This window comes from Muscardinus avellanarius (genome assembly GCF_963383645.1).
Source record: "Muscardinus avellanarius genome assembly, chromosome: 14".
NCBI classification, from domain to species: domain Eukaryota; kingdom Metazoa; phylum Chordata; class Mammalia; order Rodentia; family Gliridae; genus Muscardinus; species Muscardinus avellanarius.
In genome coordinates, this window is record NC_137800.1 from 8031145 (window position 1) to 8058776 (window position 27632).

Sequence of the window (27632 nt, forward strand, 5' to 3'; positions counted from 1 at the left end):
AATAAAAACTTACTCATATTAAAAAAAAAAGTTGCCTCAGCAAAAACCAGCTGGGTGTGGTGGCACATGCCTCTGACTGTAGACACTCTGGAGGCTAAGGCAGGAGGGTCACAAGTTCGAGGCCAGCCTTGGCAAATTATTGAGATGCTTTCTCAAAATAGAAATGATAAAATGAGTGGGGATGTAACTGAGTAGCAGAGTTACCCAGGTTAAGGCCCCAGAACCCCAGAAACTCCACTGCCTTCTGAAGAGCAGGCCCGGCGTCCCGTCTCCTGTTCCCAGCACTCTGAAGCAGGGGTGTGCTGCATGCCAGCGGCCCGTGGAGCTCCTTCTGCCCCCAGTGACCTGGTGTCATTTGCCTGGCGGTGGCAGCTGTGCCCCGCTGTCGCTTAGCCTCAGCTGTGTAGCCCACGAGGACTCAGTGGAGTGAAATCAGGCTGCTGGTGGCCCGCTGCTGCCCCCCGCTCGCTGTCCTGCACGCTGCTCAGTGTCTTTGAGGGAGCATCCTGCGGTGGGGAAACAGTGTTGCGGGAAAAGCCTCATCATTTTCCAGTACAGAGCGATTTCTGCATCCTGACAGCATCATTTTTCAGTCACATCATGTTGATCTATGCGTCCCGCATAGATACCAATCGTCCCTCCCTTTCTTTGCAGACCGAGCTGATAGACCTGTCTACGGTCGATGTGGTTCTCATCTCTAACTATCACTGCATGATGGCGCTGCCCTACATCACCGAGCGCACCGGGTTCACGGGCACCGTGTACGCCACAGAGCCCACTGTCCAGATCGGCAGGTGAGGTCCGCGCCCCTTCCCAGCGGTGACGTCATACAGTGCGATGCCGGGAGGGGTCGTTGGTTCCTCTGTGCACCCCACCCCAAGTATGCAGGAGTGGGCAGCTCCCCGTGTCGCCGGGAGATCGATGCTACAAGCGGTCCTGCTGGTCTTTTTTTTTTTTACTGAAAGTTTGCAGAGCCAGCTCCTCTGCAGACGATACTAATTAAGAGAACTGATGATTAGGAAGAGCCACAAAGATGCAAGGAAAGAGCTTCAGAGGAACGGAACACGCAGATTTAAGTGAAGACATTTATTACTGTGCTTTCAAAATATTCCCCTTCTATGGTTTATTGTGGACTGTAAGTAGCGACAGCTCGAAGCAAACAAGGGACAGATAAGTAATTAAGTGGTCAAGTTGCCCCTGCTGGTGGCAGAGTGACAGTGCAGTGTGCCTTTACACTAAGACGGCCCTGCCCCCCCGCCCTGCCCCTGCCCGGCCTTTGCAGTCGGTGGTTACTACAAGTAATCATAGCGCCATTTAGTGAGGAAAAAAATTACCTGAAGAAAATTACCCTGGAAAGCCGGGCGTGGTGGCGCACACTTGTAATCCCAGCATTCGGGAGGCTGAGACCAGAGGATCGCGGTTCGCACACAGCCTCAGCTACCTAGTGAGGCCCTCTGCAACTCAGTGAGACCCCGTTTCAAAATAAAGAATAAAAAATAGGGCAGGGGGTGTATCTCAGAGGTAGAATGCCCCTGGGTTCCATCTCCAGACCCACAAAAAAAAAAAAAAAAAAAAAAAAAAAAAAACTGTCAGGGCCCCAGATAGAGGATCTAGGGTGATAATGAATCTGAAGTTGGATTCTGGTTTCTGCACTAGACTAGAAAGACTGGAATGACTAGAAATGAAACAGACTCTGTTCTCTTGTGTGAACCACAGTACCTGAAGTATGCAAAGAAACCATAAGGATTCTGGGGGAGCATCACAGGAAAGTAAAGCATTCAGTCAAAGGTCAGCGTCAGTGAAAGGACGTAACAGTGGTCAGCTCTAATCCGAAAAGTGAAAGTGTGAGGACAGAATCCCTGAGACTGTTCTTAGGAAAAGTGGGAGCCACTCTGATAACGAGCCTGCGTCCTCGAGCTTAGGGTTCTAGAACAATACTGCTCCTTTAAGATAGACGACGGAGGACCCAGGCACGGTGTGGCGTGCCTGTGATCACAGCAGCTCCGGAGGCTGAGCAGGAGGATTGCAAGTTGGAGGTCATCCTCAGCAACTTAGCAAGACCCTGTCTCAAAACATTAAAAAAAATAAAGGGCTGAGAATGAGCTAGGCATGGTGACGCATGCCTGTAATCCCAGTGCGTGGGAGGCTGAGACAGGAGGAGCACAGGTTCTTGGCCAGACTTGGCACCTTATTGAGACCCTGTTTCAAAATAAAATGGGGATGGTGGTATAACTCAGGTAGAACACCCCTGGGTTCAGTCCACAGTAACACACACACACACACACACACACACACACACACACACACACACCTACATACACACACACGGGGGGGGGGGTGGGGGGGACAGCTCAGTGGTAGAATGCCCCTGGGTTCAATCCCCAGAACTCCAAAAAAATAAATAAGGAATAAATGGATTAAGATTATAAATTATTAGGGATAACATGGGGGTTAAGTAAGTAAATGGAATGGAGATACAGCTGTTCAGCTTTTGAATGTTAGTTTATAGCTTATAGTTACCTATATATTGATACTGAAGGTTAAGCCAATCTGATCCATCAGTATCAAATTATGTTCAGGGATTCAACCTGTTGACAATTTTTTGTTTGTTTGTTTTGTTTTGTAGCACTGGGGGTGGAACCCAGGGGCTTTCTGCCTCTGGGCTATACTCCCAGACCTATTTTATATTTTATTTGGAAACAGGGTCTCACTAAGTAGCTGAGGCTGGCTCCGAACCTGTACTATCCTCCTATCTCAGCCTCCCAAGTGCTGGGATTACAAGCGTGCGCCACCACGCCCGGCTTTTGACAATGTATTCTATTCTATCTTGGTCATCGTCAGCCATCAAGGATTCTAACAGTCCTCTGCCATGAATCCCCAGGGTGTGTGAGCACCAGATTCAGTAGAGGGTAGCTGTTCTTAGATTCCCTTAACTGCAGTTCTGTGGCAGTCCTTCTCGTAATCTCAGAGATCTCTACTTTTGCTGATTCTTTAGTTAAAATTTTAGGATTAGTCCTCAGAGTATTCTCCCGGTGGAATTTTAATAATTTCCAAAACACACGTCCACTTCTTTTACCAGCTTAAAATGTCTATTTAATATTGTCATTTTAAAAAGTAATCTTTCCCTCACCCCAGTTGCCACTAAGATCAGAACTTCACTGTCTCTAACTTTTCTTTCAATAACAGAAAGCAGGAATCTTAAGATGAGTTAAAATAAGCTTGTATAGCTGGGCGTGGTGGCGCACACTTGTAATCCCTGCGCTTGGGAGGCGGAGACAGGAGGATCACGCTGGTTCGAAGCCAGCACCACTGGCTTAAGAGACCCTGTTTCCAAATTAAAAAAATATAAAATAGGTCTAGGAGTGTAGCCCAGAGGTAGAATGGTTTCCAGGAACCCCAGTACCACACACACACACACACACACACACACACACACACACACACACACAAATAAGCTTGTATATTTCAGTGTTTAGAGACAAACACACCAGGCTTGTTTTAAAGGTGAATTGAATCATTTAAGTTCAGAGTCTTTAACAAGAAAATTCAACAATAAGGTTATTTTTTTTATAACTTGATGTAAAATGATGCCTGCGTTTATCTGCAACACAGAGAAAGTGACATGGCCGGGCCCGTGGGCAAGTTCATTGCTCTTGGCTTCGGTGTTAAACTGAGGTAAGTTTCTAAATTTTTTTCACAATTTTTATTTAAACTCAGGCTTCTGATGGAAGAGCTGGTGAGTTTCATTGAAAGAGTGCCAAAGGCTCAGTCTGCCTCCTTGTGGAAGAATAAAGACACACAGCGGTGAGGAACGGCCCTCTTCTCATTGACTGGTTCTTATTTGCTTCTTAGTCATCGTGCTTGAACACTGAGCAAATTAGAGTTAAAGATTCTCCCTGTTATATGAAAGGATGACTTCTGCTGTTGTTACTGGGTTTAAACCCAGGGACATTCTATCCCCAAGCTATACCCCAAACCTTTATATTTTATTTTATTTTTTCATTTTGAAATAGGGCTTTCTAAATTGCTGGGGGTCTTGATTCCAAATAAAAATATGTAGAGGGTTGGAGCGTAGTTAGGAGAGAGAGTGCTCCTGGGCCAGTCCCAGTACCAAAAAGAAATGTGTCTGAGGGTGGGAGTGAAAAGAACTGGGAAGAAGCAGAAAGGAGGCTTCCAAGTGCCGTTAGGTAGGCCAGGGTGGAGCTGAGCAGAGGCCAGCGGGCAAAGGGAGTTTCCAGGAACGCAGGCGGCCAGCCGACTCAGATGCTGCGATACTGCAGAAAGACCAAGCAAAGTGCAGACGAGGCCTTGGCTGGGAACGTTGGGAGTCGCTGACACACGCAGGGAGCCCAGTCCCAGCACAGTGCCGGGCTGGAAACCAGACATTGAGAGGCGTGGAAGCAGAGACCGCAGAAGGCCAGGGCAGCTTGAGGCCGCTTCCATGCTGTCCTCCTTGCACTGGCAACAGAGGACACACTGGCTTCTCCAACCCTAGCCACTGCTGCCGTCCCTCCGCCCCACAGCAGGCCCAGCCTTCTGGGTTGAAAGCCTGGATTAAACTGGCCTTCGACGTCCTCGGTGCTCAGGTCCCCTGCCTCCTGCCCCAGCCCGCATGTTCCAGCCATCTGGCCACTGGCTTCTCTTTCCCTCTAGATCAATAATATTGGAGCCATCTCTTCATCTTTAGAACGTCCTAGTTCTTGCCAGTCTTCTTTCTATAGGGATATGCGTTTGTAGCTAGAAAAATAAGCTTCATTTTTCTGTTGTGAAGGTTCCACAGCATGAGTCTCCTCTGTGCATTTCTTTGCACACACGTTACTTAATTCACACAGCCCTCCAGGTGTGCCGGACATTATTCTGTTATTTCTGTAATCCTTGAACAGCTCTGTGACGTGAGCAGTGGTTTTGCTACCAATTTACAGAGAAACTGCACAGAGAGGTTCAGCGGCCTTGGCGAGGTCACTGCGGGATCCGATTCAGATGCAGGCGTTGCCTGTCTGGCTGCAGAGTCCACGCCGCGCCTCTGCTGGCCGCTCCGTGCGCGCGCGGTCTGGCCCCAGCCTCCGGCTTGTGCGTGTCACCGGCCCTTCTCGTGTGGATGGAGGGGTGTGCGTTCGTGCATGTTTGCTCCCATGTCTTACGGCTCTGCTGTATGTGTCCTTGTGTGGGAACGTGGTGTGTGAGTGACTCCACCTTAGGAAATGCCCTCTGGGTGTGCACCCAGGTCAGTCGTGTGTGTGTGTGTGTGTGTGTGTGTGTGTGTGTGTGTGTGTGTCTGGGTGTGCACCCAGGTCAGTCGTGTGTGTGTGTGTGTCTGTGTCTGTGTCTGTGTCTGTGTCTGGGCGTGTGTGTGTCTGGGTGTGTCTGGGTGTGCACCCAGGTCAGTCGTGTGTGTGTGTGTCTGGGTGTGTGCCCAGGTCAGTCGTGTGTGTGTGTGTCTGGGTGTGTGCCCAGGTCAGTCGTGTGTGTGTGTGTGTGTGTGTGTGTGTGTGTGTGTGTGTGTGTGGCCTCCAGGACCTGGCACCCTCTCCCCTCACAGCCTCACTCTCAGCTCCTCCCTGTCAGCCTGTGCCATGCCACCACCTCTTTTCCTTCCCTTGTACGTGCATAGGATCCCATTTCCCTGCGTCTCTCTCCTTAGGAACCTGAGGGCTTGGCCAGGTGTGGTAGTGCACGCCTGTCATCTCAGTCTTTGGGAGGCTGTGACAGGAGTATTGCAGGTTTGAGGCCAGCAATAACTTAGTGGGACCCTGTCTCAAAATTTAAAAAATTTTAGAAAGGGCTGGAGGTATGGTTCAGGGTTCATCCCTAGTACCACATATACATACAAAAAGAAAACTTGAAACTTTATTTTCCCCCCATAGGATATGTGTGCTTTGGCTTCCTCGACTTCCTCCTTTTAAATTTATCCCCTTTATAGTATTCTGCTGCAAATAGTTTTGGCACACCAGAAATGGTGTTCAGAGGTCAGTATTTCCTGACTTCCCAAGCCCTGGGCCAGGTCTTAGAAGCCCAAGTCCTTGGCCGCCTCTTCTTCTGTGACCTTGAGCAAAGCCCTTGGCAGTTCCCCTTTGCTTCCCAGTCTTTGTAAAATAGAAAACAATAACTGCTCACACAAGCCTGCCATCCTGTATTAGGGAGAGTGTGAATGAAACTTGAAGGAGAGAGGGTTCGGCAGTGGCCAGAAAGTTATCTCGTAAGACGCTTAAGAGATCTCCTTCAAAAGAAGAAGACACTAGTTAATAAGACCTTGAATTTTCTATCTTGCCGCCTGGTTGGCAAAACTCAACCTGAAAGCTAACATGGAGAAGCAAGAAGAATAACGGGCGCCCTGGAAAAGACCGACTGACCCCCTACCTACTCATCTTCCGCCTGTCCACTCATCCTTCCTTCCTTCCTTCATTTCTTTTTTTTTTTTTTTTTTTACGTTTTGTTTGTTTTGTTTTCTTTTTGGTACTGGGGATTAAACTCAGGGGCATTTTACCTCTGGGTTATACCCCTCACCCTTTTTATTTTTTACTTTGCAACAGAGTCTTGCTAAGTTGCTGAGGCTATCCTCAAACCTGAAGTCCTCCTGTCTCCGCCTTTCAAGTTCTGGGATTACAGGCATGCACCACCACAGCCAGGCATGAACCATCTTTCTTTTTTTTTTTTTTTTTTTTTTTTTTTTTTTTTTTTTGGTGGTACTGGGGTTCCTGGAAGCCCTTCTATCTCCGGGCTACACTCCCAGACCTATTTTTACATTTTTATTTGGAAACAGGGTCTCCTAAGCCAGTGCGCGTGGCTAGCTTCGAACCTGCGCGATCCTCCTGTCTCTGCCTCCCAAGCGCGGGGATTACAAGCGTGCGCCACCACGCCCGGCACCATCTTTCATTTTGACCCCAGTCAAATATTATGTTTTGGTTTTTGAGCATGAAATGAGACTTAGGGAGCGAAAGGGTAGAGTCTCGTTATCAGAAAGAATATGCTAAGGCCTTACTGGTACCAAGAATGCCGTGTCCTTTTATTCCTGGAAAAACTCAGCCTGAGTATTAGAGTTGGTACAGGAATTTGAGCAGCTATTTACTCTTTAGTTGTATCAGGGAAAAAAAAAAAAGGTTCTTTTAAAATATGCACCAAAAAGAGCTGTTCTTTGGGCGACATTTTTGTTGAGAGTCATATCACCTTAAGGTTTCTCTCTGTCACAGGCCAGTAGATATCTAGCGTCTCAAAGAACTGTGGCCTGCAGCATTGAGAAACTGTTGTGTTTTTAGTTCACTGAAGTTTCTTGCAGGTTATTTAGGGTGTGTGTGGGGGGTGTACACACGTGTGTCTTTTCTTTTCCCCTTAATCCCTGCATTTTCCCTGCCCAGTTCCTATGAAGTACAGGTCAGAGATCACGTGTCTGCAGGCCTGTGAGGATGGCCAGAACAGACTGGACGGGTGGCCACACCACTCAGAGGGAAGCAGAACGCAGCCTTAGCCATTTGGAAACATGAGCCAGTGGTTGGGAAAGAGCAGCTCAAAATCTGACTGTCTTACTTGTGATTTTTTTAAATCTTTTTAAATTTTTGGCTCATATGTTAAAGTCCTGTATGATCCAAGCAAATCCTCTGTTAACTAGATTTGAGACTTAAGCCCTCAGTTTTTACCTCGACTTAAACCTTCACATGTACTCCAAAAGCAAATCTTGGTCAAGTGCTTAGAATCAATGCACCTTAATAGCATCAGTTGCTAATAAGACCATCAACTGAAAAAAACCCAGTAAATTAAAAATGTTCAAACTCTCTGGTCAGAAGAATCTGACAAATCCCCTTAAATCATTCGAAGTTGGTTTGAATTAGCATTTGATTTATTATGATATATATATGCCAAAAAAAACTATTACTCTTGCTTTTGACAGTGGTGCGACTTCCTGCCTCCGTTGATACCACTCCTTGAGATTTATTTCGAAGGAGACGGCCATCCTTCTTCCTAGTTTTGACACTGTGCTTTACTAGTCTGAAAAAGAGATGGATTTTGAAGGGAAGAAAAAAATCCCCTGCAATGTAATTTCGAGTCTCTTACTTTTCAGAGTTTAGGTTATTTTAGTGAAAATTTTAAAGCAAAATTTCCACTTAAGAAACTAACCCAGCCTCTACTATTTTTATATAAAGCTAGCATTTTTTTTGTGTGGGGGGGGTGTACTGGGGATTTAACCCAGGAGCAGTCTACCTCCAAGCTACACCCCCACCTTTTTTTTAAAAAACATTATTTCACTAAGTTCCAAAAGGCCAAGCTAAATGGCTGAGGCCGGCCGCAGACCTGTGATCCTCCTGTCTCAGCCTCCCAAGTACTGGGGCCACAGGTACGTGCCTCCATACCCAGCTCCAAGCTGGCATTTGTATAAATTAGAAATCTACGGTAAGAACTCAAGACAAATTATTACAAGATGTTATCATAATGCTCTCATAAGCACTGAGGAAACAAGTGTTTAACTTTAAAAACGGCACATTATGCACACGAAAGTCGTTGTTCCCCTGCTCTGACCCTTGTTGGCTATTTATGGAGGATTTATCATGGTAAACTATAATTAGAAGAAAATTACAAGTATGGGCTTGGAGTCACACAGACCAATGTTTAGATTTCAGGCGTTTCCTAGTAGCTACATCACTTTCCTTCTTGTGGACTCTTCCCTTGTAGATGTGACCACATAGGTCCTGGGGGTTCTGGTGAGCACAGGCGAGCACTGTGTGAAGTCTTGAAGCAGCGCAGGGCGCAGGTGCTCAGGAAGGCCGGAGTCCTTGGGCTCACGCGCCTCCTGCCTGGCAGCCTGATTGACCTTCAGACACCACGTTCCCTGAGAAAGCACTGGGGTCACCTGGGCCGAAGGAACGTGTTTTCTAGCCCACTGTTGCCTCTGCCCGGCACTGTCGTCCAAATTCTGAGACAGTCTCCTTCCTGTAAACTCAGAGAAGAGAGCTGAACGTCTCTGAGCTGCTTGCTGTGGTCCCCCCAGAGTGGCAATGCTCTGCTGGAGCCATCACAGCCGCGCAGCCTGTGGTCCCAGACACTCGTGTCTCACATCACGCAGCCAAGACTGCCCTTTCATTTCCTTCTGTGGTGCCGTCTCTTGACTAGCTCAGGACGAGTGTGGTTCATTGACCTAGGACTCTGTGTACTGGTGAACTGGTCTACTTAGGAGATCAGATTATAAGTACACTTTTAAAACCATAGGATCAAAGCAGAGATAGTTTAGGTCCTCTCAGACGTTGTTCCTGTCACTAAGAATGACAGGAATGTTTTTCTAGAGATCATTTGTCTGTCACAGTGAGGAATGAATTGTAACCTAGATTCAGGTTAATGTTGAGAAGTGCTTGGCTTTGAGGCTCTACTTTTGGTAAACTCCACGAGGAGCATCAGCACATCCCCGGCTGTCTACCCTCCTGCACGGGTGTTAAGTGTTCTGTGCTGAGTTCTGTGCTGAAGTCTTTCTGCTTCTCACAGTCTTTGTATTCTGCTCTTAAGTTCACTTTGTTCATGCATTCAACAAACACCTAGAGCTCGGAGTGCTCTGCCTGTCAGCTTTCAAGCTGAGGGACGTGGCAAGAGACAGCAGAGCTCAGCCTGGTGTCGGTGCTGGGCCCCGAGCTGACTGGCACTTGAGTGCAACAATGGGACAAAGCTTGAAATCCTGCAGAAAGGACGGGTAGAAAGTTAGGAGAACTTGGCTTAAGAGGACTAGAAGGCCAGAAGAAACGGAACGAGTTCCCTCTGGGTTCCTGACCCTACTCGCCCTCAGTCAGCCAGCAGTCCCAATGGCTGTCAGCAGCTCTAAACGCCTCACATTATACCCTCACGCAAGCACGAGGTGCCTCAGGAAGAGCCAAGGTAACCAGGACACCAGAGGATCGAAGGAAGCGATGGCAAGGTGACTCAGTACCTAGAGAGAGCAAAAGAGGGAGTTGGCAAGCTGGGAGTGCTAGTGCACGCCTATGATCCTAGCGGGAGACTGACACAAGGATCGTGGGTTTGAGGCCAGCCTCAGCAACTTGGACCATGTTACAAAATTACAACAAACCAGAAAACCAAGGGCTGGAGGTACAGCTCAGAGATAGAATGTGCTTGCGCTCAGTCCCCCAGACTGAAAGAAACCAAGAAAGAGAAGGAGGAAGGCAAGAAAAACTTGGGCTAGGGTGTGGCACAGTGCTGGAGTGTTTATATGATAAGCCGTAGGACAACTATAATAACTAAAAAATACTGGACATCATAAAGGACATTAAAAGGCTACATCAGAAAATACTCAGGAACAAGGAGACGTGAGACATAATGTAAAATAAAAATTAAGTTGGCAGTGTAATCCAGTTTTATCAGTAATAAAGTTAAATGTGAGTGGACTGAATAGTCAGATGGTAGTGGTTATCAGGCTGCATTTTTTATCTTTTTAGTTTTTGGTGGTACTGGGGTTCCTGGAAACCCTTCTAAGTCTGGGCTACACTCCCAGACCTATTTTTTATATTTTTATTTGGAAACAGGGTCTCTTAAGCCAGCGCGGCTGGCTTCAAACCTGCGCCATCCTCCTGTCTCCGCCTCCCAAGCGCAGTGATTACAAGTGTGCGCCACCACGCCCGGCATCAGGCTGGATTTTAAAAGAAAATCCAGCTATATGCTGGATAAACAAAACAATAGGAAAAAAAAAATCATTGAAATCGAAAGGTGTTTTTAAAGTAACAAACCTTTAATTAAATTGAGAAAAAAGAAAAAACTCAATTACTGGAACAGAAATGAATGAGTGTAAAGGAATCCTATGCGTGGTTATATGCCAGTCAATAAGTTGGCCAACTTCAGAGTAGACAAAATACTAGATCAGAAAGCCCTGTTTTGATTTTATTTATTTTATTTATTTTAGTACTAGGAATTAAACCCAAAGGCATTCTACCTTTAAACTATACCTCCTGCCTTTTTTTTTTTTTTTTTTTTGAGACACTGTCTAGCTAAGTTGCTGAAGCTGGCCTTGAAAACCTGCACCCCTCCCGTCTCAGCCTGCCAACACTGGGGTGTGAGTGTGCAGCCCCACGCCCGGCCAGGGAGGCCCCTTCCGTGGAGGGGCTCACCTGCTGACTGACACTGCGGTGCACTTGCAGCCTACTGCCGCCCCCCCTCAAGGACGCAGTGGAAGTCTCGACCTGGAGACGGTGCTATACGATGCAAGAGGTGAACTCCGCCCTCAGCAAAGTCCAGCTGGTGGGATATTCTCAGAAAACTGTGAGTGTTGCATCACTTTTAAGTGGTAACTAAATGCTTTTGTCTCGTCTTGTTGCACTATAGTTCCCGTTTTTAAGCCATTTTGTCACAAAGAATCTCGCATGAGCGCCAAGGAGAAGAGCCTGTCCCGTTCCCTCCAGCCCTCCCAGGTCCGTCAGTGCTCATTCCGGCCTTCCTCTCCCTGTGGGCAGCAGGCATTCCAGTGCCAGCGGGGACTGAGTCAGGACAGAGAGACCTGTCTCGTCCTATCTCGAGAGAACAGTTGACATGACCTCACAGGTCTGGGACAAGTGAAAGTGGACACAGGCAGTTCGGCAGGTGTCACCCTGGGGCTGTAAACTAAATGATAACGGTTCCTGTTTCTCCTGTGAACCTGTGTTAGTAGAACAGCCAAGAGCCTAACACCTGACCCAGAATGAAAAGGGAAAGCCAGAGATCGAGTCTTCGTTGTGTTTGGTAATATGGCACCTGTCGTAAGGAGTGTCCCCAGTGCCTGACAGCCACAGGCAGACTGAAACTCCAGCTCGCTTCCTGTGTCCCCCACGTGTCTCCTCCATCTGCTGCTTCACTTAAACTGTCAGGTTGGAAGGTTCAAAATGGTGACCGCAGGACACAGCATATCTCGGTAGCTGAAACAAAAAAAAGTTTAGTTCCCGAGAAGGCAGCATCTAGACGAGGAAAATAAATACAGCTCATGAACCAAAACAGAAACGGGAACCACGATGGAAGGAATCCAATAACTCTGAACTGCAGGATCCACTGCAAAAAGCCCAAGCACGTGACTGACCTGCTGCGGACTGGCCACCGGCGCCATCACAGCTGCAGGCCCAAACCGTGAATCCCGGTGCAGCAGCCTCAGGAAACCCAGATAAATAATCCAAGTGCTTGAAAGCGGCCACAGACCTCCAACATCTTAGTGGCGAGTGGCACCCAAGCCAAAATCCCATGTGCTTACCAAAGGAGGCACCTGCAGTGCACAGTCCCTCAGAGACCTGGGGGAGGAACCCTGTGCACACAGGAAAACCTCGGGATCCAGCAGCACAGCAAGCCTTGCACTGGCCTGGACCACACCCAGGTGATAGGGTGCAGCCAGAGGAGGGATCCAGCGGGCCAGTCCAGTTCGAACCTCCAGTGACACCGGAAAGGTGCTCGAGGCACGGTACCTGCACAAAGTCACAGGGGAGCGTGCCAAGTCTCTATTAGATGCCCTCTGCACAAAACTGTCAGAGGGAGAGAAGAGATCACACACAGGCTGGGTCAAAAGCTGACAGTAGCCAGGTGTGGTGGCGCACGCTTGTAATCCCTACACTTGGGAGGCGGAGACAGGAGGATCGCGCAGGCTTGAAGCCAGCTGCGCTGGCTTAAGAGAGCCTGTTTCCAAATAAAAATATAAAATAGGTCTGCGAGTGTGGCCCAAAGGTATAAGAGTTTCCAGGAACCCCAGTACCACACACACACACACACACACACACACACACACACACACACACACAGCTGACACACACACACACAGCTGACAGTAGAGTACAGAGCAAATACAGGATAGTAGAATATACTCCAGAACCTACAAGTGATCAGACATACAAATATTATATGGGCCCAAACCCATATTTGTAAATTAGTAGGACCTTTTTTGTTTGCTTGTTTTTTTGTTGTTTATTTGTTTTTCTGTTTGTTTTTTTCATCTTCTCTTTCTTTTATTTGGGTTGTTTGCTGGTTTTGTTGTTTGTTTTGTTGTTTCACATGGTCGCTAGTTCTCAGTTTATTTCATTTTCTTTTCTTTTTTCCTTTTCTCTTTCTTATTCCTTTTTCTTTTTTTTTTCCTCGAAGTATAATTGTTAGCTTTTGTGTCTTGTTTTGTTATTCATTTTGTTTGCTCCTTCCCCCCATTCCTTTTACAAACTTTCTCACACTACCCTACCTACTCTCTTCTCTCAAAACTTTATTTTCACTTACTGTATCTCCTTTTTTTTTTTTTTTTTTGTACTGGGGTGGAACCCAGAGGCTTTCTACCTCCAAGCTATACTCCCAGCCCTAGTTTATATTTTATTTTATTTGGAAACAGGGTCTCACTAAGTTGCTGAGAGCCTCACTAAGTAGCTGAGGCTGGCTTTGAACCTGTGCGATCCTCCTCTCAGCCTCCCAAGCGCTGGGATTACAAGTGTGTGCCACCACGCCCGGCTATCTGCATGTTTAATACTCAAGGTATTTCATATCTCCATACTTAAATACTCTACTAACTCCAAGAGTCCTACTATCTAACCTTCTCTCATTCTCATCCAGATACTACCTTATTATACTTCAATTCATACTCGACCTAATCATATCCTCTACCCAAATTCTGTACCTGTCACCCCAGCTCCTTACCCAATACCCAACCCTCACCATTGGAAAAAACACTGCTTACCTGCTGACACTTCTAAATTCCTACTAAGATTGGATTAAACATAATACCCACAAACGATGGGAAGACATCAGAAAAACAGGCCTGAGAACCTTGAAAATATGAGAACTAGTAATAGTGAAGAGACAACAGAAATCACTACTGACCTAAAAGAAATGCAAGAAGGGGAGTTCTGAATCTTGATCTACAATATGATGAAAGGCTTTAAAACAAGGCTAAAGGAAATGAAAGATGAAATAGAAACACTAATAAAGAATCAGAAAGAGGTCTGGAATGAAATGAAAGAGTCAGTAAATGAAGTGAAGACAGCAATAGAAATTCTGGGGATGAAGTGGAAAGTACAATATCAGTGTTAGAAGATAATTCATTCAAAACCGAAAGCACAGTCAACAGCATACAGAAGTCATTACAGCAACAAAACCTAAACATCCAACAACTATGGGACCATATGAAGCGTCCTAGCTTACGGATAAAAGGCATTGAAGGAGGGATAGAGGTACAGACCAAGGGCATCTGTAATCTCTTCAGAGAAATAATTTCAGAATTTTCCAAAAATGGAAAGAGACTCGGATCTTTACATCCAGGAGACATACAGAACACCATTAAGACAAGATCAAGATCAAAGATGAACCTCCCCACGCCATATAATAATCAAAATGACCAACATAGAGGCCAAGGAAAGAATCTTAAAAGCATTAAGAACAAAAGGACGGGTGATATATAGAGGCAAACAATAAAAATCACCCCAGACTATACAACCCAAGTCATGAATGCCAGGTGAGACTGGTATGGTGTGATCCAGACCCTGGAAGAAAACAACTTTCAACCAAAATTGCTATATCCAGCAAAACTATTATTCAAAATTGATGGAGAAACAAAAGTGTTTCAAGATAAGTAGAACCTCAAAAAATTCATGAATTCAAAGCCAACAGTAGAGAAAATACTTAAAGAAATAAACCAAAAAGAAGAAAAAAGAAGCAGACTTCAGAACCAGAGAAGATATGAAGGTGATCAGCGGGGCATCTAAGGAAAGAAGAAATAACAGGATATCAAACAGAAGACAGAACACAAAATGACAGGAAACAATCCTATTTCAATAATAACTCTATGTCAAAGGACTTAACTCACCAATCAAAAGACATAGACTGGCAATGTAGATTAAAAAACATAATCCAAATATATGCTGTTTGCAAGAAACTCACAGCCAAAGACATTCACAGATTAAAAGTGAAAGGATATAAAAAGATATACCATGCTAATGGAGACCAGAAATGGGCAGGGGTAGCAATGTTAATATCCAACAAAACAGACTTTAAGCTAAAACATATCAGAAGAGACAAAGCAGGACACTTCCATTTGTTAAAAGGAACAATCCACCAAGATGATATAATGATAGTAAATGCTTAGGCTCCACATGTGAGGGCAGCCACATTTGTAAAACAAATTCTTCTGAACATCAGATCTAAAATAGACCCAAATACAATAATCCTAGGAGACTTCAACACACCTCTCATACCACTAGATCAATCTTCAAGGCAAAAGATGAGTAAAGACTCTTCAGAATTAAGGAAACCTATAAACCAAATGGACCTAATAGACATATACAGAATATTTCAACTGGAACAACAGAATACACATTCTTCTTAGCAGCCCGTGGAACCTTCTCCAAAATAGATCACATCCTGGGCCACAAAGCAAGCACCAGCAAATTCAAAAGATGTATTATAATTCCCTGCATCCTCTCAAACCATAATAGAATAAAAGAATTTAACAACAGGAAACCCAAAAGAAACTATTTAAATGCATAGATATTGATGCACTATTGAACGACGAGTAAGATCAGAAATTAGGGAAGAAATAAAGAAATTTATGGAATTAAATGAAAATAGAGAAAACTGGGAATAGACCCACCATATGATCCAGCTTTACCACTCCTGGGGGTTGAAATCAGAGAACTACAGTAACATATGCATACCCATGTTCATAGCAGCACAATTCCCAATAGCCAAAATATGGAACCAACCTAGGTCTCTATCAACAGATGAATGGATTGCAGAATTATGGGAAATACACACAATGGAATTCTATTCAGCTATAAAAAAGAACAAAATCATGTCATTTGTAAGAAGATGGAAGGACCTGGAGAACATTATGTTAAGTGAGATCAGCCAAGCACAGAAAGAGAAGAGGCATATGTTTTTGCTAACATGCCCAAACTAGGGAGCATTGGGGATACCAGAGGGACTCCAGATAATGGAGTGGAAATCTCAGCAAAGCTAGAATAGAAGGAGAGGAGAGGAAGAAGGCTGAGGTTGATTAATGAAGGAGCTACATCTGAATTTGTATAAAAATATAAATATAGCATGGTCAACCTGGACACTCATTGTTGGGAGAGGGGGAAGGAAAAGGAGGGGAAGGTACCAAGCATAGTCTGAATGTATGCTATTTTCAATATCTCACACACGGGGGGGAAAAGAAAAAGAATAAATCAGATGTTTTCCCTAATATGTGAAAGCTAGGGAGAAATGAGTAACAAGAAGAACGCTAGATGAAGAAGGAGGTCCTATGGAGTAAATAACTTGACCTGAGGGGATGGCAGAGAGGAAGAAGGAAACTCTCTAAAGCACTTGATGCACTTAAACAGACATAGCAGAGTCGGTCACTAAGCCAAGCATGGGGAGGGAAGGAGAGGTGGGGATTGGTAAGGGCTAACTGGGTGATGTGTGCATGTATGTCTACACAAGTCTTTTATCCCATTAAAATGTATGACTACAATGTACCAAATTTAAAAAATTTTTTTAAATAAAATGTCAGGTTTAATATAAAAGGATTTTTTTTTTTCTGAACTAAGGGTATTTCTCTTACATTTTTGTGCAGTTATCTGCTGTGACCATGTTGTTGAAACCTTGCGTGTTCTTTCTGTGGTCCTTTGTAGGAGCTGTTTGGTGCAGTCCAGGTAACTCCTCTGAGCTCTGGCTACGCTCTTGGAAGCTCCAATTGGATTATCCAGTCCCACTATGAGAAAGTTTCTTATGTCTCTGGATCCTCCTTGCTTACCACACACCCTCAGGTGATGATCAGTTCTTTTTTAACAATTCAAATTTATGGTTATTTCATCCAGATTCAGAATGTATCCAGTATAATAGTAGCTATCTTTAAATCTTTCTAAATTTGGTTTCTTCTCTCTAGGAAAGTTAAGGGATCCCAACATTTAGGATTGTACTTTCCTGCAGCATTTAGGGTCACCTCTAAGATTCTGAGGCTGATTCCCTGATCCTCCCAGACTGTAGCCTACTGTAGGATACAAAAGGTTGTTCCTTTGCTCAGCACATGCTACCTGGAATGCTTACCAAGGGCTGAGTATCAAGCGTGATATAAGTGTCACAGACCAAGCGGTGGCCCCCAGGCAGGCGGAGTGACTGAGTGTAGCCAGGGAAAGCCTTGGAGCCCCCTTCCAAGCCAAGACCTGAAGAAGGAGCTCTGTGAAGGTGGGACCAAGACAGCAGAGAGAGGGCAGGCGAAGGCCCCAGGCAGAGCAAGCTGGGTGTCGGGAGAGCTCAGAAGGCCCTTGTGATCGCAGCGCACTGCGCGTGGTGGCCAGTGGGGCCCAGGAGAGAGCAGAGGCCAGATCATTTAGAGCCTTGTCGGCCAGGTTGTGGGATGCTGATTGTATGTTAATGTGTAGAAGGAAACCATAGGAAGGCTTAAGCTGGGCGTCCATCCCAGCGCTATTTGTCAAAAAGTGAAGTGCATAAACATTGTTATGAATATAATATGAAATCCTTTTTAGGTATTTATAAAGAATTTGTTGTTCATTTCCTAAATCCTAGACCTTTCCATCTTTGCAAGGGCAGTAGGGAGATTACATAGTTATTGCGGTACTAGGGATGGAACCCAGGGGCATTCTCCACGCCACACCCCCTGCCCTATTTTTTATTCTTTATTTGGAAACAGGGTCTCACTGAGTTGCAGAGGGCCTTATTAAGTAGCTGAAGCTGTCTGAACTGCCATCCTCCTGTCTCAGCCTCCCAGATGCTGGGATTACAAGTGTAATCCAGTGCCGCGCGCGTTGGCACACGTTTGTAATCCCCACGCTTGGGAGGCGGAGACAGGAGGATCGCGCAGGTTCGAAGCCAGACGTGCTGGCTTAAGAGACCCTGTTTCAAAAAAAGTATAAAATAGATCTGGGAGTGTAGCCCGGAGTTAGAAGGGCTTCCAGGAACCCCAGTACTACCAAAAAAGAGCAAGTGTAATCCATGCCCAGTTTATTTTTTTATTTGATAATTTATAAATCTTCTAATTTAGTGGTCTTCATAGTAAAACAGAAGTTGAGGCTTAGAACTGGATCGCTGGATCATTTCCACTCTCATCCTCTCCCAGCTAGACACCTGACACCTGTTAACAGTAGTGCTCTCTCGGGCTGCAGTTCTCCTGGTCGCCCCGTGCTGTACCTCGGCAAGTCTGTAGTTTTTGTTTTTGGCTATAGCCATCCTCCTGCAGGCTGCTCCCAGCACACAGAATCCCTCCCCCGTACTGTGGCTCGGCAGGGGTGGGCTTTCCTCACTTCTCAAAAGTCCATCATGTGTTAGGAAGGTCACTATGTTTAAAGGGAGAGTCATTGGCTCAGAAAGAGGCTGTTAATTTTTAAACTGACAAATGAAAGTTGTATCTGGTTTACATGGTTTCTGTTTTTGTTTTTGTGAAACTGGGGATTGAACTCAAGTGCATTCTACCTCTGAGCTACATCCCCAGCCCTATTTTTTATTCTGTATTTTGAAAAAAGCTCTCACTAAGTTGAGGAGGGCCTCACTAAGTAGCTGAGGCTGGCTGCAAACCTGCAATCCTCCTGTCTCAGCCTCCCAAATACTGGGATTATTGGGATTACAAGCATGCACGACCACGCCTGGCCTGATTTTTTAATTTTTTTAATTTGTTTATTTATTTTGGTGGTACTGGGGTTCCTGAAAGCCCTTCTACCTCTGGGCTACACTCCCAGACCTATTTTATACTTTTTATTTGGAAACAGGGTCTCTTAAGCCAGCGTGGCTGGCTTCGAACCTGCGCGATCCTCCTGTCTCCGCCTCCCAAGCGCGGGGATTACAAGCGTGCGCCACCACGCCCGGCTTCTGGCCTGATTTTTTAATGTGGTGCTGGAGAGATTGAACCCAGGGGCATTCTACCACTGAGGTGTAGCCCCAGCCTATTTCTGTTTTTTTGTTTGAAACAGATTTACATTAGATTGCTGGGGTTCTTTCTGTGAGACTGGCCTCAAACATGCAGTCCTCTGTCTCAGCTTCCCAAGTACTGGGATCACAGGTGTGCACCACCACACTCAATTTAGAACATGTTTTAGTAGATGTATACATTGTCGAATGGCGAAGTCAAAGCCTATTAACAATCCCATTTTAGTGCAGGAAGAAGAGCAGTGTGCTTTAGTCTAGAGCAGGAGGATGCTTCAGAGCTGCCATCCTGCCTGGCTTTTTCATATCTTCTTTTATAACAAAGTTTTATCTCAAGGTCTAGAGGGGACAAGTTGCTATTTTTTCCTGTAGCTAGCAGAATTCTGGGCTCTTCCCGCTTATTAAAATCAAAAGACCATCAGTGTCATCATAATCTGCTTCATTGAATCAAAATTTCTTATTGGCAGCTTCTATCATTCTTGATATATTCTTCCATAAGAGACAGAAAGATGACTCGGCTGCCAACTCTTCCGATCTGCCCTGCTGAGACAAAAGCCTTTAGAGTACTTCTGATGTGATTTCCCGTAAATTATCCTTAACAGGGTCCATAAATTTAAAGGGAATATAAGGTCTTGAAAGTAACGAGAAACATACTTAAGTAATTGATTTTAATTTCTATCTGGTAACCTGTGCTCTATGTGAAAAAGAAAAAATTATTTTTCCTTTACCCACCTTGTTGGACTGGATTCTGTATTAAATTATCAGGCATAAGAAAAGATTTGGTTTGAAGAAACTTGATCGTCTAATGTGGAGGCCAGCATTGCTGTGCCCTGGGATGTACATTTGGCCTGCTACCTGTTTTGTAAACGATGTTTTATTATACTATAGCCACTTCTATTTGTAGATTGTTTCTGCCTGTAAATATTTAAGTGCTGAGTATACTTGGCCATGTGGGGGGGGGGTTACTGGGGATTAAACTCAGGAGCATTCTATCTCTGAGCTATACCCCCAACCCTATTTTATTTTTATTTATTTATTTTTTGTGGTACTGGGGTTCCTGGAAGCCCTTCTACCTCCGGGCTACACTCCCAGACCTATTTTTTTATATTTTGAAACAGGGTCTCGTAAGCCAGCGCGGCTGGCTTCGAACCTGCACGATCCTCCTGTCTCCGCCTCCCAAGCGCGGGGATTACAAGCGTGCGCCACCACGCCCAGCATTATTTTTTATTTTGAAACAGGATCTTGCTAGGTTGCTGAAAGTCTTAGCACATTGCTGAGTGTGTCCTCGAACTTGCAATGCTCCTGTCTCAGCCACCCAAGTCCTGGGATTGCGGGCATGAACACCATGCCTGGCCAAGTTAAGCTTTACAGAAGAGGTTTCCCAACCTCTGATCTGCTTGAATGGAAGGAACCAGCGAGGAAGACGAGCACAAGCTACGGCAGGGATGTAACGAGCCCAGGGCGTGAGGCTGTGGACTCAGCCTGCAGTGGTAACGGAGGCCTGAGCCACAGCAACATGGTCAGGCCGTTCATTCAGGAAGCACTCGTTGAATGCTCACAACTGCAGGGAAAAAGGAATAGAAGGACCTGGGGACACCAGTAATCCAGGTGCCAAGAAGAGGTGGCAGGTGGTCCTTGTTTCAGAAGGGGGATGGAGTTAGGATGGATGTGAATTTGAAAGACTGTTAGATAGATGGAGATATGAGACTGGCACTTGGGTGTGAAGGCAAGTCTGGAACCAAATTGAAGAGTCGTCACACTTTATGACGTATGTAAGGGCCAGAGGGTGAACATAGGGAACATTTACCAGTAGACCGGTACATACAGTCTTGCGTAAGAGTGGTTGGAGAAGGCAAGGAGAATTCTGTGGTGTTGTTGTTCTTTTGTATTTCCCATGTTCTGAAGTCTCCTGGAAAACTCAGCCCATAGATTCATTCTTTGACTGTGTCCATACTGCTCTCCAACCTGTGCATCGCACTCTTAATTTTAACCACCATATCTTCATATACAGTATTTTCATATGTTTCTCTTCAGGTCTACTCACTGTTATCTCCCCGTTTGTCTTGGTTTGGACACTTCTTAGCCACCCGGCTCACTCTTCTCCCTGTGTGCAGGCTTGGGCTTGCTGCGCTCCTCGGGCACCTCCTGTGATTCCGTGTGTGCGCACCCCTCCACCTTAGGGAGGCTCCCTTGTACCTCGGCCCCAAACACTTGCTGCCACCCTGCCCCTGTGGTGGGGTGGGAGGTGTGCTGCGCCGCCTGTGCCTGTGAGTGCTCGCCCGCTGCTGGGCCGTTGTCTTCCCCTCAGCGTGTGGGAGCCAGCAGTGGTATGGAGGAAGGGAAAAGGACCGTGAGATCTCCCTGCGATGTGCCTGCCGTAGCGGGGCCGTGGCCCGGCGTTGCATGACAGAGGCCGCTTCCCGGTCCAGGCCAGCGCTCCCAGGAGTTGGCCCACTGGCTCTAGTTTCTCAGCCGCTGAGTTGCCCTCTCTCTGTGCACGTCTCTGCCCCGTGCAGGAGCACCAGGAGCTTGCGGCACTCACACTGGTCAGGAACCATAGGGAATTTTTGTACTTATTGTAGCAGCAATTTTGGTAAAAAAATCTTAGAGGAAAAATAAAAATGTCCTTAATTTTAATATTAAAAGGTAGCTCTTCATAGCCTGCTTCTCTGCTCCTTTTTTTTTTTTTTTTTTTTTTTGGTGGTGGTGGTACTGGGGTTTCTGGAAGCCCTTATACCTCCGGGCTACACTCCCAGACCTATTTTATATTTTTATTTGGAAACAGGGTCTCCTAAGCCAGCGCGTCTGGCTTCGAACCTGCGCGATCCTCCTGTTCCTAAACCCCTCCTTGGGGCAGTGGAACATACTAGGCTGGAAGGGAAGCAAGGATGCCTAGATGGGACACTGACAGAAGCTTTAATACAGGAAGAGGTGCACGTGAGCAGCCCTGTACGCCTAGACATCTGCAGACGCAGACGGAGGGCGCATCGCTCTTGGCGGGGGATCTGGGCCTCGTGGAGGAATGGGTCGGAACCGACCTTGGACGGCGAGGTGTGGTGCTTCCTGGTATCCAGTGTGTTCCTTTCTCTCACTAAAGAACTAGGCGTGCGTGGTGCGCACGCTTGTAATCCCAGCATTTGGGAGGCTGAGACAGGAGGATCGCGGTTCAAGGTCAGCCTCAGCTACTTAGGCCCTCTGCAACTCAGTGAGACCCTGTTTCCAAATAAAGAATAAAAAATTAGAGGCCGGGCGTGGTGGCGCACGCTTGTAATCCCCGCGCTTGGGAGGCAGAGACAGGAGGATCCCGCAGGTTCGAAGCCAGCCGCGCGCGCTGGCTTAGGAGACCCTGTTTCCAAAATGAAAATGTAAAAAATAGGTCTGGGAGTGTAGCCCGGAGGTAGAAGGGCTTCCAGGAACCCCAGTACCACCAAAAAATAAAAAAAAATTAAAAAAAAAGAATAAAAAATTAGGGCTGGGTGTAGCTCGGAGGTAGAGTGCCCCTGGGATCCATCCTCGGTGCTGCCAAAAAAAAAAGAGAAAATTAGAGGTCGCTGAGTCTTTAGCTTTCTCAGCAAGTCTTTCCTTCCTCACCTTCGAGCAAATCCAAGGGTTTTCATGTGGGATGAAACGCTCTGAGGTTCCCCTGCCTCGCTGTCTGACTGCTCTTCTCTCTTCTGAGACTGGACGCCTCGCCAGCTCATCCTGCACGCCCCAGCTTCCTGTCCTCCTTCATTCTGAGGGAGATCCCCCCCTCCAGTTGGGCAGTGGCCGGCCTCTGGCCCGCCTCTCACTCTTTTTATAGCATCTCACAGCTGCACTTAACATTTTTGATCAGTCTCTTGTTGAGGTGTTTGGGGTTTTTTGTTTTTTGTTTTGTGGTACTGAGGGTGGGACTCGGGCTTTTCTACCTCCCGGCTACGCCCCCAGACCTATTTTATCCTTTATTTGGAAACAGGGTCTCACTGAGTTGCTGAGAGCCTCACTCCGTAGCTGAGGCTGGCTTCGAACCTGCGCGACCCTCCTGTCTCCGCCTCCCAAGCGCGGGATGACAAGCGTGCCCAGCACGCCCGGCTCTTGCTGAGGTTCTTTGTGGTCTAGGTTTCTGGAGCAATTGTTAGTGTTTTCCTGAGGTTGCTGGGTGAAAGCGCTATAAAGCATGTTCTCCGGCCTCTGCATTTTCAGAGAGAGCAGGTTTTCACAGCATTACAGCCTTCTTTCTCTTCTCTGTCCTCTTCCCCTTACCTTGCGGCATCCCTTAAGCCACTCCTCTTACTGCACAAACTGGCATCTCATTCGCTACTTTGAGAAAGGCACCCAGCAGACCTCCGTGTGCATCAAACGCCATTGTTCTAACTTTTACTCTCAGAATAAATCCATTCAGCTGTCCCAAAAAGCTTGCAGCTTGCCAGCACTGGTCTTCGGTCTCTTAGATGATCCCCTCTTCCATGTTTTCCTTAGACCACATCTTTGATTTCAGACTTTGGAGTCCTCTGAAGTCTTGCTCTCTCCCTGGTTCTGCACAGCCAGTCAGTTTCCAGATGCGTATTAGTTTTCTGTGGTAGTGTGTCGATCTGCTTCCTCCATTTCTCTGACTGCATGACGTTATACTTTCCCCTTTGTGTGTGCTCTGCATAGAGACGTTAGCCGTGCTCGCCCTAATTCTTCTTGCCTTCCGCCCCCTTATCACCTGCAGTTATTATTACCACGTGCCACCCGCTTCCGACTGCTGGCTTCTGACTGCCCTCGGTCTGCATGATTCTGACCTGCTTGGCCCTTTGTCAGCCATATTTCTCTTCTTCCGACCCGCTTTCTCAGTCTGGAAGTAGACGCCGCACTCCCGCCAGGTGAACTCATCGGGATCCGGCGCTCGCCTCCCCTGCCTCCTGCGCGCTCGCAGGCTCCTCCCCGGCGGCACACTCGCCCTGGCCTTCCTGACTTTGGTGTGCCCCTTCCCGCTAGAACCCAAACTTCCTCCACCAGAAGCCAGATGTTACTGACCTCTCCTGTCCTGGCACAGTTATAATCTGCATTCTTTTTGGCATTTATACTCAGTGCAAACTTAAAATCTGCTTTTTATTTTTCGATAGCTATTTGAAAAACCTTTTGTCGCTATTACACTTACATGTTTTCAACTGGATCGTAAGCTTCTAGGGACTGTGTCCTTTATTTCATCGCATATGCAACATGTGCAGTAAAGAATGAATGACTTCGAGGTCCAGCAGGTGTCCACAGTGTTCCTGGGCTGAGGGTTTTATGATTCTGTTGCACATGCTCATTTATGGCTGTTAATTTTCTTAGGTGTTTATGTTTGATTCCTGGAAAATATAGTTGTTGTTTTGTGGGGGGGGGGGGTGTTTAAACAAAATGTTCCAGCTTGAAGTACTCATGGTGGCCATTACACCAGTAGTGTATACGTTTGCCCTCTGGTAGTAGAGACATTTGGGGGTGTCATCTGGATTTGGAGGGTATCACTAAAAGCCTTATGAGCCTGCTGCTGTATCCAAGCCCTGGAAATCAATGAGACTGTCTCCGAGCTGCAGACTAACACTACAGACATCCAGTCAGCCTGATCGTGAAGTGCCTTGAAATTGCTCTGCCTGGTGGTGTCCACACCGTAGCACCGCCTCTGCTAGTTTATTTCTGGGCACTTAATTTTCAAGAGAAGAAGATGCCAGTAGCTACAGTTCAGTAATAATAGAAATTATTTCTATTATTTCAGGGCCAACATTGTTTCCCATTATATGTTTTCACGTGGATCATTCATTCTTAACCTTTTTTGGGGTCATGAGTCCCTCCAACAAACCAATTAAATCTATAAAAAAAATGTATATAGGCACACACAGAATTGTACGTATCATTTCAAAGGGTTCCTGGATCTTCCATGGCCCCTGTCAACCTTGATGATCATTATTGTCTTCTTCTAACAAGGTTTATGAAATTGTTGACATTTTAAGCTAAATTTGCCACCCAAGCTGGGCATAGTAGCACACGCTTATAGTCCCAATACTTGGGAGGCTGAGACAGGACATTGCAAGTTCGCAGCCAGTCTCAGCAACTTAGGCCTGCAATTGAGTGAGATCCGGTTTCAAAGTAAAATAGGCCTGGGGGCGTAGCTCAGAGGATGAATGCCTCTGGGCTCGATCCCCGGTACTAAAATTATACACACACGCCAGTATGATGATTGGTCCCTTTTGCCACCATCCCCGTTTCCCTCTAGAGCACACAGGAAGCAATCCCAGGCTCATTACACATTTGCTGTTAAAGACCATTCATTATACTTAACCTCCCCTTCCTTCCTTCTGTGAACACAGCGGATGCACATGTATTTGTCGTAGATGTGCAATACATCAGTTCTGCCCACACAGAGAAAAGGCTGTTAGACACATTGGTTTCTCTTTGTGGAAAGAGGAAATAGAAGCTATTCACATATTGTTGTTTTCCCCACTGGCTCTTTTCTGCGTTCACATTAAAGAAAGGCTTTTTTTCAGGTCTAGAAGCAGTTTGAAACATATGACACGCTCCTGTTATTTAAAAAATAAGGGAGTGCCAGGCCTGGTGGCGCACGCTTGTAATCCCAGCATTCGGGAGGCTGAGACTGGAGGATCGTAGTTCATGGACAGCCTCAGCTACTTAGGCCCTCCGTAACTTGACAGCCTCAGCTACTTAGGCCCTCCGTAACTTGTGAGACTCTGTTTCAAAGAAAAGAATAAAAAAATAGGACAGGGGGTGTAGCTCGGAGGTCAAATGCCCCTGGTCCATCCCCAGACCCGCAAAAATAAAATAAATAAATAAATAAATAAATAAACAAACAAACAAACAAACAAACGCCGGGCGTGGTGGCGCACGCTTGTAATCCCCGCGCTTGGGAGGCTGAGACAGGAGGATCACACGGGTTCAAAGCCAGCCTCAGCTACTTAGTGAGGCTTCCAGCAACTTAGTGAGACCCTGTTTCCAAATAAAATATAAAAAAGGTCTGGGAGTATAGGCTGGAGGTAGAAAGCCTCTGGGTTCCACCCCCAGTACCACCTAAATAAATAAGTAAATAAATAAATAAATAAATAAATAAATAAATAAATAAATAAGGGAGCCCGGGTACCCATGCATACATAAACTAGAAAAGGAAAATTCCCCAGAAGACATGTACTCAGAGATAACCATGCGGATGGCGGGGCTCTGCCAGGCTGCCACTGGGAATCTTCTGTCTTAGCTGGGGATGTACCGGGTGGCAGGAGGGGGCCACAGCTCCTAAGCAAAGTGTTGCGGGTTGTTTCTGCTGGCATTCCAGTGGAGATTTTAGTGGAAGTGAAGCAGAGCTGTCATGAGTCGGAAACACGTTTGAACCCAGCAGCATCTCAACCCATAAGCCTTCATTTTTGTTTCCAGTTGAAATCCTGACTTACTGAGGAAAGGCAGTATATGTTGGAATGCTCTGAAAATAATCAAAATTAAATTCCAATTGTGCTGGGTGGAAGTGGAACACAGACATTGTGAGGACCACGTTGCCGTGAGCCGTAGCCCTTCAACGGTTCGCGGGAATCAAGTGTTTGCCCCTAAGACCCACAGGAGTCATCTAAGGGGGCTACATCAAAGACAGCCCCACTTCACAGGAAGCCTGGCTCAGCGGGGTGCAAGTCGTGGGACTGGGCTGGAAGTGGGAGTAAAACTAGTTTTCTAATCCCTAGCCTGTCCTCCTGGCTTCTCTGCCTGGGGTTTGGAGGAAGTCGCCTCTCCTCTTTGAGTCCCATTCCCATGTGCCCATAATGGAAGGCCACTCCAGCCCCTCAGTGATTTTGAGAATCCAGTTAGACCGGTCATTAGTGCCTACCGTGCGATCCAGGCCTGCATACAGGGGCATCTCCTGAGAACTTGTTGGAATTGCACATTCTCGGCCCGTGTCAGACTAAATCAAGACACTCGGGGAGTGAGCCAGGCAGGCAGTGCTCTACAAACCCTTCAGGGATCTGATGCACCGAGGATACGTGTGCATAGCATTATGAAAATAGAGTAGAGAGCCGGCTATGGTAGCGCATGCTTATATTCCCGGTGCTTGGGAGGCTGAGACAGGAGGGTTGCAGGTTCAAAGCCAGCCTTGGCAACTTAGCAAGGCTCTCAGTAACCCAGTGAGATCCTGTTTCCAAATAAGAAATAAAATTGGGCTGGGGCTGTACCTGGGAAGTAGAATGCCTCTGGGTTCAGTCCCCAGCACTAAAATGAAAAAAGGAAAAGTACTATAGATATATGAGATGCCTTCATTGAAGTAAGTATATATTGAGGCAGTGGTCGTAAGGGTAGAGTGCTGTGGATTTTGATACGCCGTGATCACTGCCTCAATCAAGAAACAGAACTTGTTCCTCACTCTGTGATGTCAGTCCCCACCCTAAACCAGGACAGCCTTTACAGTAGAGGTGGAAGAGGGCTTGAGGCCTGGACACGGGAGAGTAGTGCCTTACGCTCCTGTCCTTTTCTGTTTGTGGATAACATTGCTTCTTAAGTTACTAAGTGGCCTTCTTGGTTGTTTACCAGCCCATGGACCAAGCTTCTCTCAAGAACAGCGACGTTCTGGTTCTGACGGGGCTCACCCAGATCCCCACCGCAAACCCCGACGGCATGGTGGGAGAGTTCTGCAGCAACCTGGGTATGGAGCCCTCTCGGCCTTGGATTCGCGATCTCCTTGCTCTGGTTTTCAGTACCTCGCTTCTGCAGCCGCCCTTGCCCTTCCCTTAGCTGCCACGCCCTCTGAGGTCTCAAGACCTCCCCCCTGGTTACTTCTACCCTTCCTGCCCCTTTTCAAAGTATGCTGTAGTCTACAGAAACAGTTCTGAAGA

The 27632-nt window shown here is 46.5% G+C and overlaps 1 protein-coding gene across 3 annotated transcripts in view; it reads left to right on the top strand.

The window, feature by feature from the left end:
• Positions 1-27632, top strand: part of INTS9 (integrator complex subunit 9) — a gene marked incomplete at both ends in the record, with an annotated part of 62773 nt that overhangs the window by 14747 nt on the left and 20394 nt on the right. For all 3 annotated transcript variants that reach the window (XM_080710441.1, XM_080710442.1, XM_080710440.1), the window contains 5 exons: positions 655-794; positions 3718-3804; positions 11103-11223; positions 16563-16697; positions 27331-27442. In XM_080710441.1, coding sequence (XP_080566567.1) covers positions 655-794; positions 3718-3804; positions 11103-11223; positions 16563-16697; positions 27331-27442 — 595 coding nt within the window. The remainder of the gene's footprint in view (positions 1-654; positions 795-3717; positions 3805-11102; positions 11224-16562; positions 16698-27330; positions 27443-27632) is intronic.